Source organism: Gavialis gangeticus, unplaced genomic scaffold, assembly GCF_001723915.1.
Source record: "Gavialis gangeticus isolate Ggan-Ray unplaced genomic scaffold, GavGan_comp1, whole genome shotgun sequence".
Taxonomy (NCBI): domain Eukaryota; kingdom Metazoa; phylum Chordata; order Crocodylia; family Gavialidae; genus Gavialis; species Gavialis gangeticus.
The window spans coordinates 161,412,842-161,425,646 of record NW_017728992.1 but is presented as its reverse complement, the minus strand read 5'-3'; the positions used below and the strand labels follow the sequence as shown (position 1 = coordinate 161,425,646).

General features: G+C 41.2%; 1 protein-coding gene across 2 annotated transcripts in view; it reads left to right on the top strand.

The window, feature by feature from the left end:
* RNF19A (ring finger protein 19A, RBR E3 ubiquitin protein ligase) overlaps positions 1-12,805 on the top strand; it is a 112,957-nt gene that overhangs the window by 63,192 nt on the left and 36,960 nt on the right. For both annotated transcript variants that reach the window (XM_019528010.1, XM_019528009.1), the window contains one exon: positions 6,409-7,171. In XM_019528010.1, coding sequence (XP_019383555.1) covers positions 6,576-7,171 — 596 coding nt within the window. In that variant the 5' untranslated portion in view covers positions 6,409-6,575. The remainder of the gene's footprint in view (positions 1-6,408; positions 7,172-12,805) is intronic.

Here is a 12,805-nt window from a genome sequence, read left to right as displayed (position 1 = left end):
AAAAATCTAGCAAAGCAATGTTTTTTTTTTTTAGGAGAGAACTCAGGAATAAATACTGTGTTTTGTTAGGGCATGGGAGAATCTTTGTTTATAAGAAGTGCAGCCGATGAATCACCAGAGATGCTATTTCATGATTTCACACATCTGTTGAAGTTGGCAGAAATACTGTAATACACATTCTTTCCTTTCCAGAGAAAGGAAAGGAAAAGAGTTTATATTCTTTGACTTAGCTGCCTTGGTTACTGTAAAGGAAGTTGTTGGAAGCTCTCAGCTGAAGTTTTTTTTTCACAATAGATAAGCTGTATTATACTCTGCATTCTAAGTTACTTCCATATGAAATGTGTGATATCACCTCTCTCCTTCCTCATTAAAAACCAGAATCTCATGTATTGAGAAGAAAGACACTTTTCACCCACTGTGTGGGTTTACACATGCATGATTGTCTGTATACATTTAACAATGTGCATCAACATATGTGTGTATTAATAACCTTTTCAAGATTTTTTTTTGAAACTTTAAGGCCAGGAGCTTAATTTTAAGTACATTTGTAGCTCAGATGGTGAACAACAGGACACAAATACACATCTGTGAAAAATTATCTTAATGGACAGATTTGGAGAAGTCACCTGTTTGTTTGGAGCTTTTTGATCGCATGTAGTCAGATGTGTTCTTTGTGCGTCTTTAATTCAGGAAGACTGTTGGTGGAAGAGGAAGACTCTTGATTAGGAAGTATGATTGTAAGCCCACAATTGGTAGGGGAACATGAGTAAGTGTGGTATCTTTTACCAGATTTCAGGCTGACAGAGCTGCCATAACAGAAACAGTAACAAATATTGTTCTGTTATATTCTCTTACTTGTAATTTGCTGTATTTCAGATGGAGTGCCAAGAATCAAATGTGAAATTTTCATGTAATCTTTTTCAATGAAAAGACTTCTCTTGAAGAGTGTAGTCTTCACACATTTGGAATAGTAAAGGGATTTCTGTGCACAGTTGTCATCATACTTTAAAATATTGAAATCATTACATCCTTTCTAAAATGTCCTGTGTTTTTTGGATTGTTTTTTTTTTAAGCGCAAATTTTGGCCTAACTTGCATTTAAAAAAAATTGTCAGGACTGATATGGCTATAGTCCTGATATCGCTAATTTGTTAGATAACAATATAAATTGGATTACACTGGCCTCATTACTCCCTTGTTCAGGGGTGGGCAAAATACAGCCCGCAGGGCCATTCTATCTGGCCTGCGGAGCCCCTAAAAAATTAATATTTGTCTGTCTTTTGGTTCGTGTCAAAAATGACAGGAAGCAGGGGCAGTAGGACTCAAGGGAAGCCCGGTGTGTTCTGGCCTGGGACCATGCGGCTGCACTGGAAACTCAGGTAATGTCAGGGGGGGAAGGGCAGGGAAGGAGCCCTGGCAGCAGTGGCCCCTCCCCCGCCCCATGCTGCCTGCTGCAGCCTCTCACAGCCCATGTGGGGCTGTCCTGAACAGGCACAGACAGCCCTACACAGGCTGTGAGCATCTGCAGTGTGGGACACCGGCCATAGGGTGGGGGAAGGGCCACTTTTTTCCCACACAGCATCAGCTTGTAACTCACCCCCGCTGCCAGCCTGGACCCTGCACCAGTTCTGGGCTTGCCTGTTGGAGCCGTGCTGCGTCAGCAGCAGCTGAGGCCCCCCCACTTGCCAGGCAGTGTTTGCTGCTGCTGCCCACCCAGAGGTAGTGCACAGGGCTGCCCAGAGGCGGTGGTGGCAAACACTGCCCGGCGGGTGCAGCAAGGGCGGGGGGGGCCACAGCTGCTGCTGCCGTGTGCAGCCCTGACGAGCGAGCCCAGGCTGGTTGCAGGGGAGGGTTAAAAGCCAGTGTTGAGTGCAAAAAAAGCAGCCCATTGCCTGCCGTGTGGCTGGTGCCCGACACTGCAGCTGCTCGCAGCCTGCGTGGGGCTGCCTGTGCCTGCTCAGGACAGCCCCACGCAGGCTGCGAGCAGCTGCAGCAGGGATCACAGGGCGAGGAGGGGCCACTTTTCCCCACACTCGGCACCAGCTGGTTCCCTACCAGGGAGCAGGAGGTTCAGGGCTGCATGCTGCTTCCCACCTGTACTGCGGGGCTGGGGGGCACTGGGAGTTAGTTCACATACCCCTGCCAGCCTGTGCCTCGCTCTGGGCCCCACCGGTGCTGGCCCTGGGACATTGGTCCCTAGATGGTGACCAGGGGGTGGGGCACCTGTCAAAGGTCAGGGCTACCTGTGCGACCCTCGATAGCTTGCCAAAACTGGGTAAGCGGTCCTGTGCTCGAAATAATTACCTGCCCCTGTTCTACAGTAATGCATCCAGAAAAAGTATATTTTAGACTCCAGTGCTTAGTTTGTTCTGTTGGAACTTAAATTATTGTGATCACAGTGTCTTGATTAGAAAATACAGAAATCAAGGTTGTATGGTTCGGGCAGTGACTGGGGTTCATTACTCTTAATTTATTTGGGATGGAGATGGCGTGTTCTGGGAATGGGTGTACGTAGCCATATGCTTTTCTTTTTTTTTTAGGAAGCCATTTTTTGCCTTCAGCTATGTTAACTGCGTTTAAAGACGTTTTTGTAGGGTGAAATTAAAAACATGAAATAGGGCTGTAGGATCCCCTTGGAAACCAGACAATACAAATAGCAAAATCTTTGTAGCTTACTACATAGAACTAAGGCTGCTGATAGACATGGGGGGGGGGGAACAAAACGCTGCTTTACTTTCAGCTCAGCACGCCCTGCACTAAGCACAGTAGCACATGCCTAGATAAGTAGCTTCCATCAGTTTGACCCAGCTCACCCAACACCTGTATAGAGTGTGCACTTCAGCAGGGATTTTTGTCACTTCTATTGAATAGCTGATTGAATCAGCTATTTGATAAAAGTGACAAGAAGCCTTCCTGCCCCCCCAGTATTTCTTATCTCTTTATTGTCATTCGTATTTCTTCTTCCCTCCCTTCTGCAGTTTCTTCGAGACTTCCTGCTTGGACCAACTAGCCAATGGTTGTTCTATTTAGGAAGGCTTGTGGTCTGCATTTTATTTACAAGCCTGGTTCTGAATTTTCCTTTCTCTTCAACTCTGTCTGCCCTTCACTGCTTGCTGGGGCGGCATTTTATAAAATTGGACTGTAATCTCCTTGGGGGCAGGGCTTTTCTTTTCTTTGTTCTGTAACGCCTTTGGTTTACTGTGGGAGCTGTTTAAACAAATACGAAAAGAGTGAAGGTGATCTCACAGGCTTATGTGTTTAGCAATCCCATTTCCTCACTGAATAATTGGAATAGGTTTTTTAAACTGTGAAAACTTGAAGTATGTAACAAAACAACTTTCTGTAAATGTCATTTTGGCTTCATGTTTGCTTAACTTGCCAAACCAGTTAAATTGCCCCAGGGTTATGTTTATTGGATCAGGGTTGCTGTCTACAGTATGGATCAATAGGTAAAATACACCTTGTTACTGAATATATTCCATGCTTCTCTGCTAGAGTTGGTATGAACGTGTGTGTGTGTGTGCGCGCATCTGCATGCACACACATGTATAAGTTTATAATGTGTTCAGAATTGATGCTTTCTATAGAAGTATTTTAAATTTGTTTTTATGTTATTGAAGAAAGTGCTGGTATCATTCTAAAGAAGCTGTACTAATTTTTGCCCTGATTTTTTTTTTTTTTTTTTAAAAAAAGGGTGGTTTTATTTTAAAAAAAGTTTTTTAATTTTTTCCCCTTTTTTTTTTTTTTTTTTTTTTTTTTTTTGGATTGGTCTATGGGAGTCCTGCTTCAAAGTGTAAAAGTGTAGTTAAGCTACTTTTTTACAAAATGTGTTTAAAACATGAACATTTTATAATGTCAAAGTGTAATCATATGATACATGGAACACTGATATGATTGACACTGTTTATTGACACTGAGTGCTGCATTTACCTTCTAGAACACACAACATATGACTGGTGTTCTGCAGGTTTGCAGCCTTGAAATAGCGATGCCTATGTAACTCATTTCCCTTAATGATTTAGTGTGCAATTACTTAGCAGAAGAATCTTCATTTCCTTCCAGTAGCATAGCACTTTGAAACTTAACAGTATTTGTTTTACCTTACTGTGTTGGGCAAAATGACAAGCTGGATCGTAAATGTCAAAACACATAGTTTTAACTACTGTGAAATGAGGTGTAATGTTAGAGAGCAGTCATAATTTAACCAGGAATAGTGTAATGTTAAAATTTCAGCTGTAGAGTTAACACTAGGATGCATGATGTTCTAAAAATATGTTTGGCTTTATATATTTGTAGCATTTTTAAGTGTTTTATATTGGGCTCAGTGTAAGGCATATCCTTCCTAAGGTGGAAAAAAGTAACAACTTGTACAGATGGTACTGAACTTATCTTATTTATGAAATTCTTTTTTCCCAAGGCCTCTCAGTCTTCTCCACTTTTTCAAGAGAGGAAAAGGTCTCAGTTCATGTTGTTTACATCAACTTGAGTGACAGTGGAAGATTTTCAGCTGGCAGTGCAAACACACACAGCATGAAACTGCAGGTTTTTAAAAGTAGGACTTCCTTTGTGTACTCCTGCAGCAAAGTTGCCATGGAAATGACTCTGCAATATTTTATAGACTTGCATGGAAAAAGTAAATGCTAATGTAGTTGCACCTGAGAGATGAAGTTACTTTGTAAAAACAATGAACTGGTTTTAGTGAATCAGTTTGTGGGTGCATAATGCTGTATCTATTGTTCTTTTTAGCATGCTAGTACCTCAAGTTTATTAAAATTACCACAACTTATATCATGCATAATGTATGAAAATGTAGATCAGCAGTTTTGTAGCACAGACCCCTAATTGCAGAAGTGGAAATACACTATTAAATGTACAAAGAATCTAGTAATAATGCACTGTGCTTACAAAATGAGTAAACTCACTCCTATATTGTAATTCTTACCTATGTTTGTAGCACAACAGCCCCATGATAGGGGTGTCCAAACATATATAGTCTGTGGTCCGCATCCAGCCTGTGAAAGTGGGGATTCCAGCCCGTGTCACTTCTCTTTGCCTGGGCAACTCACTTTCAGACCTGACCTTTGGAGCTTCTTATTATGGCTTCCACTGGTTGAACAGTGACTGGTTCCCAGGGCAGATTTGACTTCAAATCAAATTGATTTAAATCACTGGTCAGGAAGGTTCAATTTAATCATTGTTTTCTACCAAAAAAAGCATTATTGTTGTTTGATATCCTTTATTCATTTAACTTCTTGAAACTTTGCACTTTTAGAGAAAGGTATGGGCCTGACTGTGTGTATGCGAACTTAGAGAGACAGTAGGCCTGATGGGTAGGTAATTGGGTTTGTTCTCTCTCATGTCCATATACTGCTGTTAACAAGGATATTATCTCTGGATACACAAATCCACAGTTTAAGAACTGAAACTAAGCATCAGAGATGCTTAATAGAATCTTTGAGACTGAGCACTGAGTCCCATTGCGTAGAGTGGTTTTTTAAAATCTTTACTAATCTTTAGAGGAGACTCTGGGAACCCCATAAGATTGGGCCCCCAATATAGTCCATGACCTGTTGTGACCTATTTATAAACTTTTCTAAAAAGGTTGCATGGATATATATATAACTTCAAATAATATATAATTAGAAGGTATAATCCCTATTCCATGATGATATCTTTGAGCTTTGACGTATCTTAAAACTATATAGATTTATTTTTTTTTAAAAAAGCATCTTAAAAAATAAATGATTAAATAAAAAATAAATAAAATTGTTCATTTTTATCTACCCTGCTGGTTCCATATCAGAGATACAAATTTTGTATGGATTGTTGGCTCAAGGTCGTCTGGTCCAATAGGCTGAAACATCACAGAATCCTTAGTCTCATCTCTACCAAAATGCATAAATGTAAAAATGTGTGACATCCCTGTTCTTTCTAGCAGTTAACTTCAGTATGATCAAAGCTACTAATAAAATCACAAAAACCAAGTGCACTCTCTCTGTCTCCACATCGAGGCGGTATTTAGAAAGTTGAGAAGCAGTTCAAGTTATTAGTCACATGGGCGTCTCTAATAGACATTAAGAATCCATTTCTGCAAAATTGGCTTCTCCTAGGAGAACTCCTTTTTCTTTCTTTGTTACAAAAGTGTTGCATTACTGGGTGCCAAGTTTTCTGATCACTCCATCCAATGAAGAATTTGCAAGAGAGCTTGTTGTTACAGTATATGATTGCCCTTGTTTATATGACAATAGTGCCTATGGGGGTTGAGGTCTTTTTTTGTTTTAGGCTTTTAGAGTGCAGCAAGGGGGCAGTAATATGAGTAAAGTGGTTCTCCAGATGCTGTACTCCTAGAATTTAAAGAGGACTGAATAAAATGCTAATGTGTCTTTTTGTTTTGTTTTTTGGACTTAAGAGAATTTCTGTGAAGACTTCCCTGGAAACAAATGTATGTGAAGAATTTTCTTTATGAAGACCACTAAGTTGGATCACCTGGCAACATGACTTAAGCACACTACTACTTTGTATTCATTTGAGCCTTAAAAATGATAAGGGTTACACGTGAACTTTGACCCATTTCTGATGAGTATTCTAGACATGAGTTTGCATCGGCAAATGGGCTCTGATCGGGACCTGCAGTCTTCTGCCTCTTCAGTAAGTTTGCCTTCAGTTAAAAAGGCACCAAAGAAAAGAAGAATTTCACTGGGCTCCCTCTTCCGAAGGAAAAAGGATACAAAACGCAAATCTAGGGATTTAAATGGAGGGGTGGATGGAATTGCAAGTATTGAAAGTATACATTCTGAAATGTGCACAGACAAGAACTCTATCTTCTCCACATGTACCTCTTCTGACAATGGCACCACCTCTACCAGTAAACCAACTGGAGACTTCATGGAGTGCCCCTTGTGTCTATTACGGCACTCTAAGGACAGGTTCCCAGAAATAATGACTTGTCACCATAGATCCTGTGTGGATTGCTTACGTCAGTATCTCCGGATAGAAATCTCTGAGAGTAGAGTTAATATCAGCTGTCCAGAATGTTCTGAACGATTCAATCCACATGACATTCGTTTGATATTAAACGATGACATCTTGATGGAAAAATATGAAGAATTTATGCTTAGGCGATGGCTTGTTGCAGATCCAGATTGTAGATGGTGCCCAGCTCCAGACTGTGGGTAAGAATGTCCTTTTTAAAATTCTTCTTTTCTTTTAAGCCAGCGGGGCATATAGAATTTTCTATTTAAAATGAACACAAATTAGCTTTACTTTATGTAGCAAATCATTGTCATGTGTCTGTTATCTTTCTTTTATCTTGGTAACATGTACATCAAAATGATTCTAATTTAGAAAGTATTTCTGTGCTGGCATTGACAAACTCTTACCCATTTAAACTATACATTGTCCAAGAAAATTGTACTAATCATTCAAGCTTGCAAACTGATACAAAATCAGGTGTATTGATTTTAATACAAATCAAGTGACAAAACAGAGTCAGATGTATGGAGTTGAATAGTATCAGAATTCTTTAAAAGAAGGGTGGTCTGTTTAAAGTGAGGGTGACCAAAATATGGTGCACAGACTGGATGCAAGCCATGGAGTTGTCATCCAGCCCATGGGACTTCCCAAGGGTCCAGAACTTTGGTGTTGAGGGAGTGGTAGCACCATCAATTGTTGTGGCTCTGGAAGCTGTGGCAATTAATGCTGCTGCTCACCTTACTACCAATTTTTCTGATCTGGGGGGAGCTCTGAGCCCATGGACTGACTCCATGTACTGGACTGGGTGCACAGGAAGAAATTCCACAACATTTACTAGGGACTTTGCAATTGCTTTTGGTTTTAAATTGTGAGGTAGGCTGAAAAAATGTTTTTACTTGAAAGTTGTCATTGGTTTCAGGGAGCTGCCATCTTGCTATTGGTTGTGTTGGCTCTCAACAAGAGTTCAATGTAAAATCATTAGCCAGTTTGATTTGAGAGGCAAGGATTTTGTTGGTGATATTTTATATTGGACCAGTTATAGTCAGTCATTTGTATTTTCATCATCATGGTATATGGAGGTCCCAGTCATGATTGTGGTCCAAATATTGTACAAGATGCATTAAACACTTAGTGGGAGGTATCCCCATCTCAGAGTGCATCTAACATGGGGTAAAACAGAAGTAATTGTGATAAGAAGGAAAGCAAAGGGGTAATGAAAATTAGATCAGGTTCTTACATTATTTATACATGTATCTTTGTAATATATCATGTAACTATATAACACAACTATCTTTTTATAGATAGTTATGGCTCAGATGTTCCACAACTTAACATTTTCAGGCAGTTCCAAATAAAATTAAAAAGGAAACACTGCCTTCAAATACTCCTGTTGTTTGTTTTTTTTATTTCTTGTAGGCCTCATAGAAATCCCACAAGCAGGGATTTAGATAAGGGTAATGGTATTAAAAGTTGGCCTAGATAAGATTGGCGACAAAGGTGGTAATAGTAGAGCTGACATGAAAGATGAACAGACAAGGGAAGGAAGGGCAGAGCTGAGAGTGAGAATAAGAAGCTTGTTTATACATGTGCTATGGTAAAACAAAACATTTTAGTGAAAAGTGGACTCTCCGTAGTTTACAAATGGAGAGAGGCTTCTCTTTCAGATAGCTGCTGTGGGCAAACTGGATACACTTTTCTTCCATAGATGAAAGTTCAGTTGAGCTTTGTTAATTTTCCTTTGCACTAATCCACAAACCAGTAATCTATTCATAGTTTTTTCTTGCTTTTAAACAAAAACTTAAGAGCAGAATTAGAACTGTTGAGAGTTCTGTCCTGATGCTTCGTTATTGCAAGATGTACAGCTGAATGAACATGTGCTAGCGTCCTGTGCAGCTGTATCCTAAATAATTCGGTTGTGTTTTTGTTTATCAAATGACATGACTACATTTTATAATGCAGTATCTTTCTTGTTGTTTGATAGCTTGATCACAAAATTTAGTAACTTACAGAACAGTTTTAAAATAAACTTTCTAGTTACCTCAGAGACATTTTTCCTGACCAAGGGAGTTAAAAGTTTAAAGTGTAAAGCTCAGGATGCTAATTAGTGTGTGGGGGGTGGTTCTTAGGCTCAGGAGCATAGAATAGACAAGTCTTCCACCAATTGTTAGCCTCCAGTTGTTGGTACAAACCTGTTGAAAAACAGGTTATAAACACATTGGTAAAAATGGACTCATTTGTAAGAGCTGTTGGAGAATATTTTTGTAAAACTTCCTATTGTAGGTAGATTTTTTTTTTAAGGTTTTGTATTTTTCCCCTCTCCTGCTTCCTCCTCAACTTCCCATTGTTTCATGCAATTTTCTCTGTCACTGCTGCAAGTGAACAAGTTCCTGCTGTGCTCTTATCCCATCTCTTTTTTAATGAAATATAATGCCAGATTTTTAAAGTAATCGGGAGCTACTAATAAAATTTTGGATATTAAAACAGAAACTATGGGAAATGTTTTCCCTCATTTTGCACAAAGCAGTTAGTCACTGCACTTTTTTATTCTTACACTCCAAGTTAGTGTCAGTGTTGGTGTTTGCTTTGATTAACAACCAAGCAAAATATTTTTACCCCTTTATTAACACGAAACTTCCATGTTATGTTCTGTATAAATTGTTGTTTATTAAAACTCAAGTTTTAAACTAAGTTTTGTTTTTTTAGAAGTGTGTGTTGATTGCAAATTCATTGGGGTATTTTTCACTTGAAAATAGCTAATATATTTTTTCACACTAATTAAATTGAGGTACTATTACAAAATTTCTATTTTTTTTAAATTTTACTGAAATGTATTAATAATTGGCATTTTTAAAAATGTCCTAGCCATATATCATCTCTGAAGAGCCAAACAATACAAATAACATTAGGATGGAATATAAAATACCTTTGAAACTAGTAATGTAAATTTATAGAAGACAGAAAATTTGAGCACATTTATATTTGTGTGTGTAATAAGTGAGGTTACCATAACCTGTTACTTTGTCAAACTTTGACCATTTGGACTGAAATTTTCCGTGCTGGGTGTCACCCTCTGATTGAATTAATTTTAAAATGTCAGCTAAAAAGGCTCATCTGTTTCCACAAATGAGGCTAGGGGCAAATACTTTGTGTTACCCATTTAAAGCTCTACTTCTACACTTTGGAGCAGTCCTTGGAATTATCAGCAACCCTTGTTAGGGAAGCATCTTTTATCTTCCCTGTGAAAATCTGCCAAAAACATCCTCTAAAAAGTGGCAGTTTAGAAGAAGATTAATGTCAGTTTAGAAGATTAATGTCTTCTACACTTGTTGTCATGGGAAGTTTCAAAGGCTCCATCCTCACTGGGCATGTTCACCCTTTCTCAGGGGAGCAAAGAATCTGAGACTGGAGTGGAGGACAGAAACAGTTTTGGGGAGGGCAGCATAGGGGAAGCTTCAAGGAGACTTAAACTGGGTTTGTAAGATGGTGAGAAAAATCAGAGGACATGAAATAGGACTGGTAGCCAGTTGGATGGGAATTGAACACAGACTGGCCAAGCAGTTAGAAGAAAGGGGAAGATTGGGTTTGTTTGGACAAGGAGACTGAAACTTAGGAACCTATATGAAGAGGGAGAGGGAGGTGGGACAGATTTGACAAATGGGATCCAGGAGGAGAGCCAGGATTGGCTAGTCAAAGAAACTGAAATGACAAAAAAGAGAGAAGGGGAAACAGGGCAAAGAACTTTTCAGAAAGTCCTGTATGGGAGATTCAACTAAGAACAATGGTCCCTTCTTGTTTAATAATCTGTGAAGAGGGAAAGGGGAGAACTGAGATTGAAACTCCAGGCAGCAAGACTGCAGTGGAAGACTAAGGTTGGCTATTCAAAGAGACTGGGACTGGCATGACATGTTTGATGGCATGAAGAATCATAGAAAATTAGGGTTGGAAGGGACCTCAGGAAGTCATCTAGTCTAACCCCCTGCTCAAAGCAGGACCACCCCCAACTATATCATCCCAGTCAAGGCTTTATCTAGCCAGGTTTTAAAAACCTCCAGGGATGGAGATGCCACCACCTCTGTGGGTAACCTGTTTCAGTGTTTTACTACCCTCCTAGTGAGACTTTTTCTTAATATTGAACCTAAACTTCCCTTGCTTCAACTGGAGACCATTGCTCCTTTTGCTGTCATCTGCCACAACTGAGAAGAGTCCAGCTCCATCCTCTTTGGAACCCCCTTCAGGTAGTTGAAGACTTCTCTGTCACTTCTACCTCTCAATCTTCTCTTCTCCAGACTAAATAAGCCCAGTTCCCTCAGGCTGTCCTCAGAAGTCGTGTGCCCCAGCCCCCTAACCATTTTCATTGCCCTTGTGAGATTTCTTTTGACCCAATCCTCCAGTTTCTCGAGGTCACTCTGAATCCTAGCTCTACCCTCCAGTATCTACTACTGCCCCTAGCTTGGTGTCATCTGCAAACTTGCTGTACACTCCATCCCATCTTCTGGGTCATTAATGAAGATACTGAACAAAACCGACCCTAGGATCAACCCCTGGGGCGCTCCACTTGATGCTGGCTTCCAACTAGACATCGAGCCATTGACTACTACCCTCTGAGCCCAGTGATCCAGCCAGTTTTCTGTCCACCTTACAGTGCATTCATCCATCCAACCCAAACATCCTTAGCTTCTTTGTGAGAATGTTGAGGGAGACCGTATCAAAAGCCTTGCTAAAGTCAAGGTATATCACCGTTGCTTTCCGCTGCATCCACAAAGCCAGTCATCTCATCATAGAAGGCAATCAGGTTGATCAGACATGACCGTCGTGACTCCATGCTGACTTCCTTATCACCTTTTCCTCCAAGTGCTTCAAAATGGATTCCTTGAGGACCTGCTCCATGATTTTTCCAGAGAATGAGGTGAGGCTGTCTGGTCTGTAGTTCCCAAAGAGAAGCTTGGGACAGGGAATGAGGGACTGGGTTCAAGGTCTGGATGCGGGGGCAGGAAGAGTGTGTCCTTAGTAGGTTACACACCCCTCCAGAGCCTGAGATGAAATCCAGAGTTTTGCCATTTCTCTGCTGTCAGGTAATGATAAAATCCACTGGGCTCATTCCCCTCCTAATGATGGTCCACCTAGAAGACGATCATCTATATTGGTGTTTAGCAGCCTTTTCAGGTTGTGGGCTGGAATGACCCAGTTCTGGTCAGATGCAGGCAGGTGCTAGGACTAGAGGTGTCCCGATGTATCGGATTGCCCCCAGTAAAAGGATATTTAACATTGTCAGCAGTTGGCTTTTTTTGGCTGATGTAGCTGATAATGTCACTGATAAATGCTGCGTGCATGCATGCAGCCACACACATGAACGGCCAGGAATTCAGCTGGGCAGCTTGGAGAGCAGTGTCTTGCCAGAGTCGGAGATTGAGGCCCCACGGCGAAGAAGGGAGTTGGTCAGGGGAAGGCACTGCCCAGCCAGGGTGGTGAATGTGACCCTGGTGCTGGGAGTAGAATGAAGCTGCAGGTGGCTCATCCAATAGGTGCAGGGGCTCCCTGCTGCTGCGTGCACCCCCAGGTGAGGCATGTGGCCCCTCTGACTTGTGTGTGGGGTGAGGGCAGGCTCGGGACCAGGGGCTGCACCGGCTTCTTCCAGTGGGGAGGCTGGGGTCCATGGGGGCAGGGTGGGCGGACGTGGTGTTGGGAGGTGTGGCTATGGGGTGGGCTATAGCCACCCCATAATTCTCCATGGTGACCCTTCCCAGTGCTTCTGCTGCTTGCCCCAACCTCTCCCCCTCCCCCAGCCCCCCTGCTGGGAAGAGTCCAGCACAACCCATGGCCCTGAGCCTGCAGCA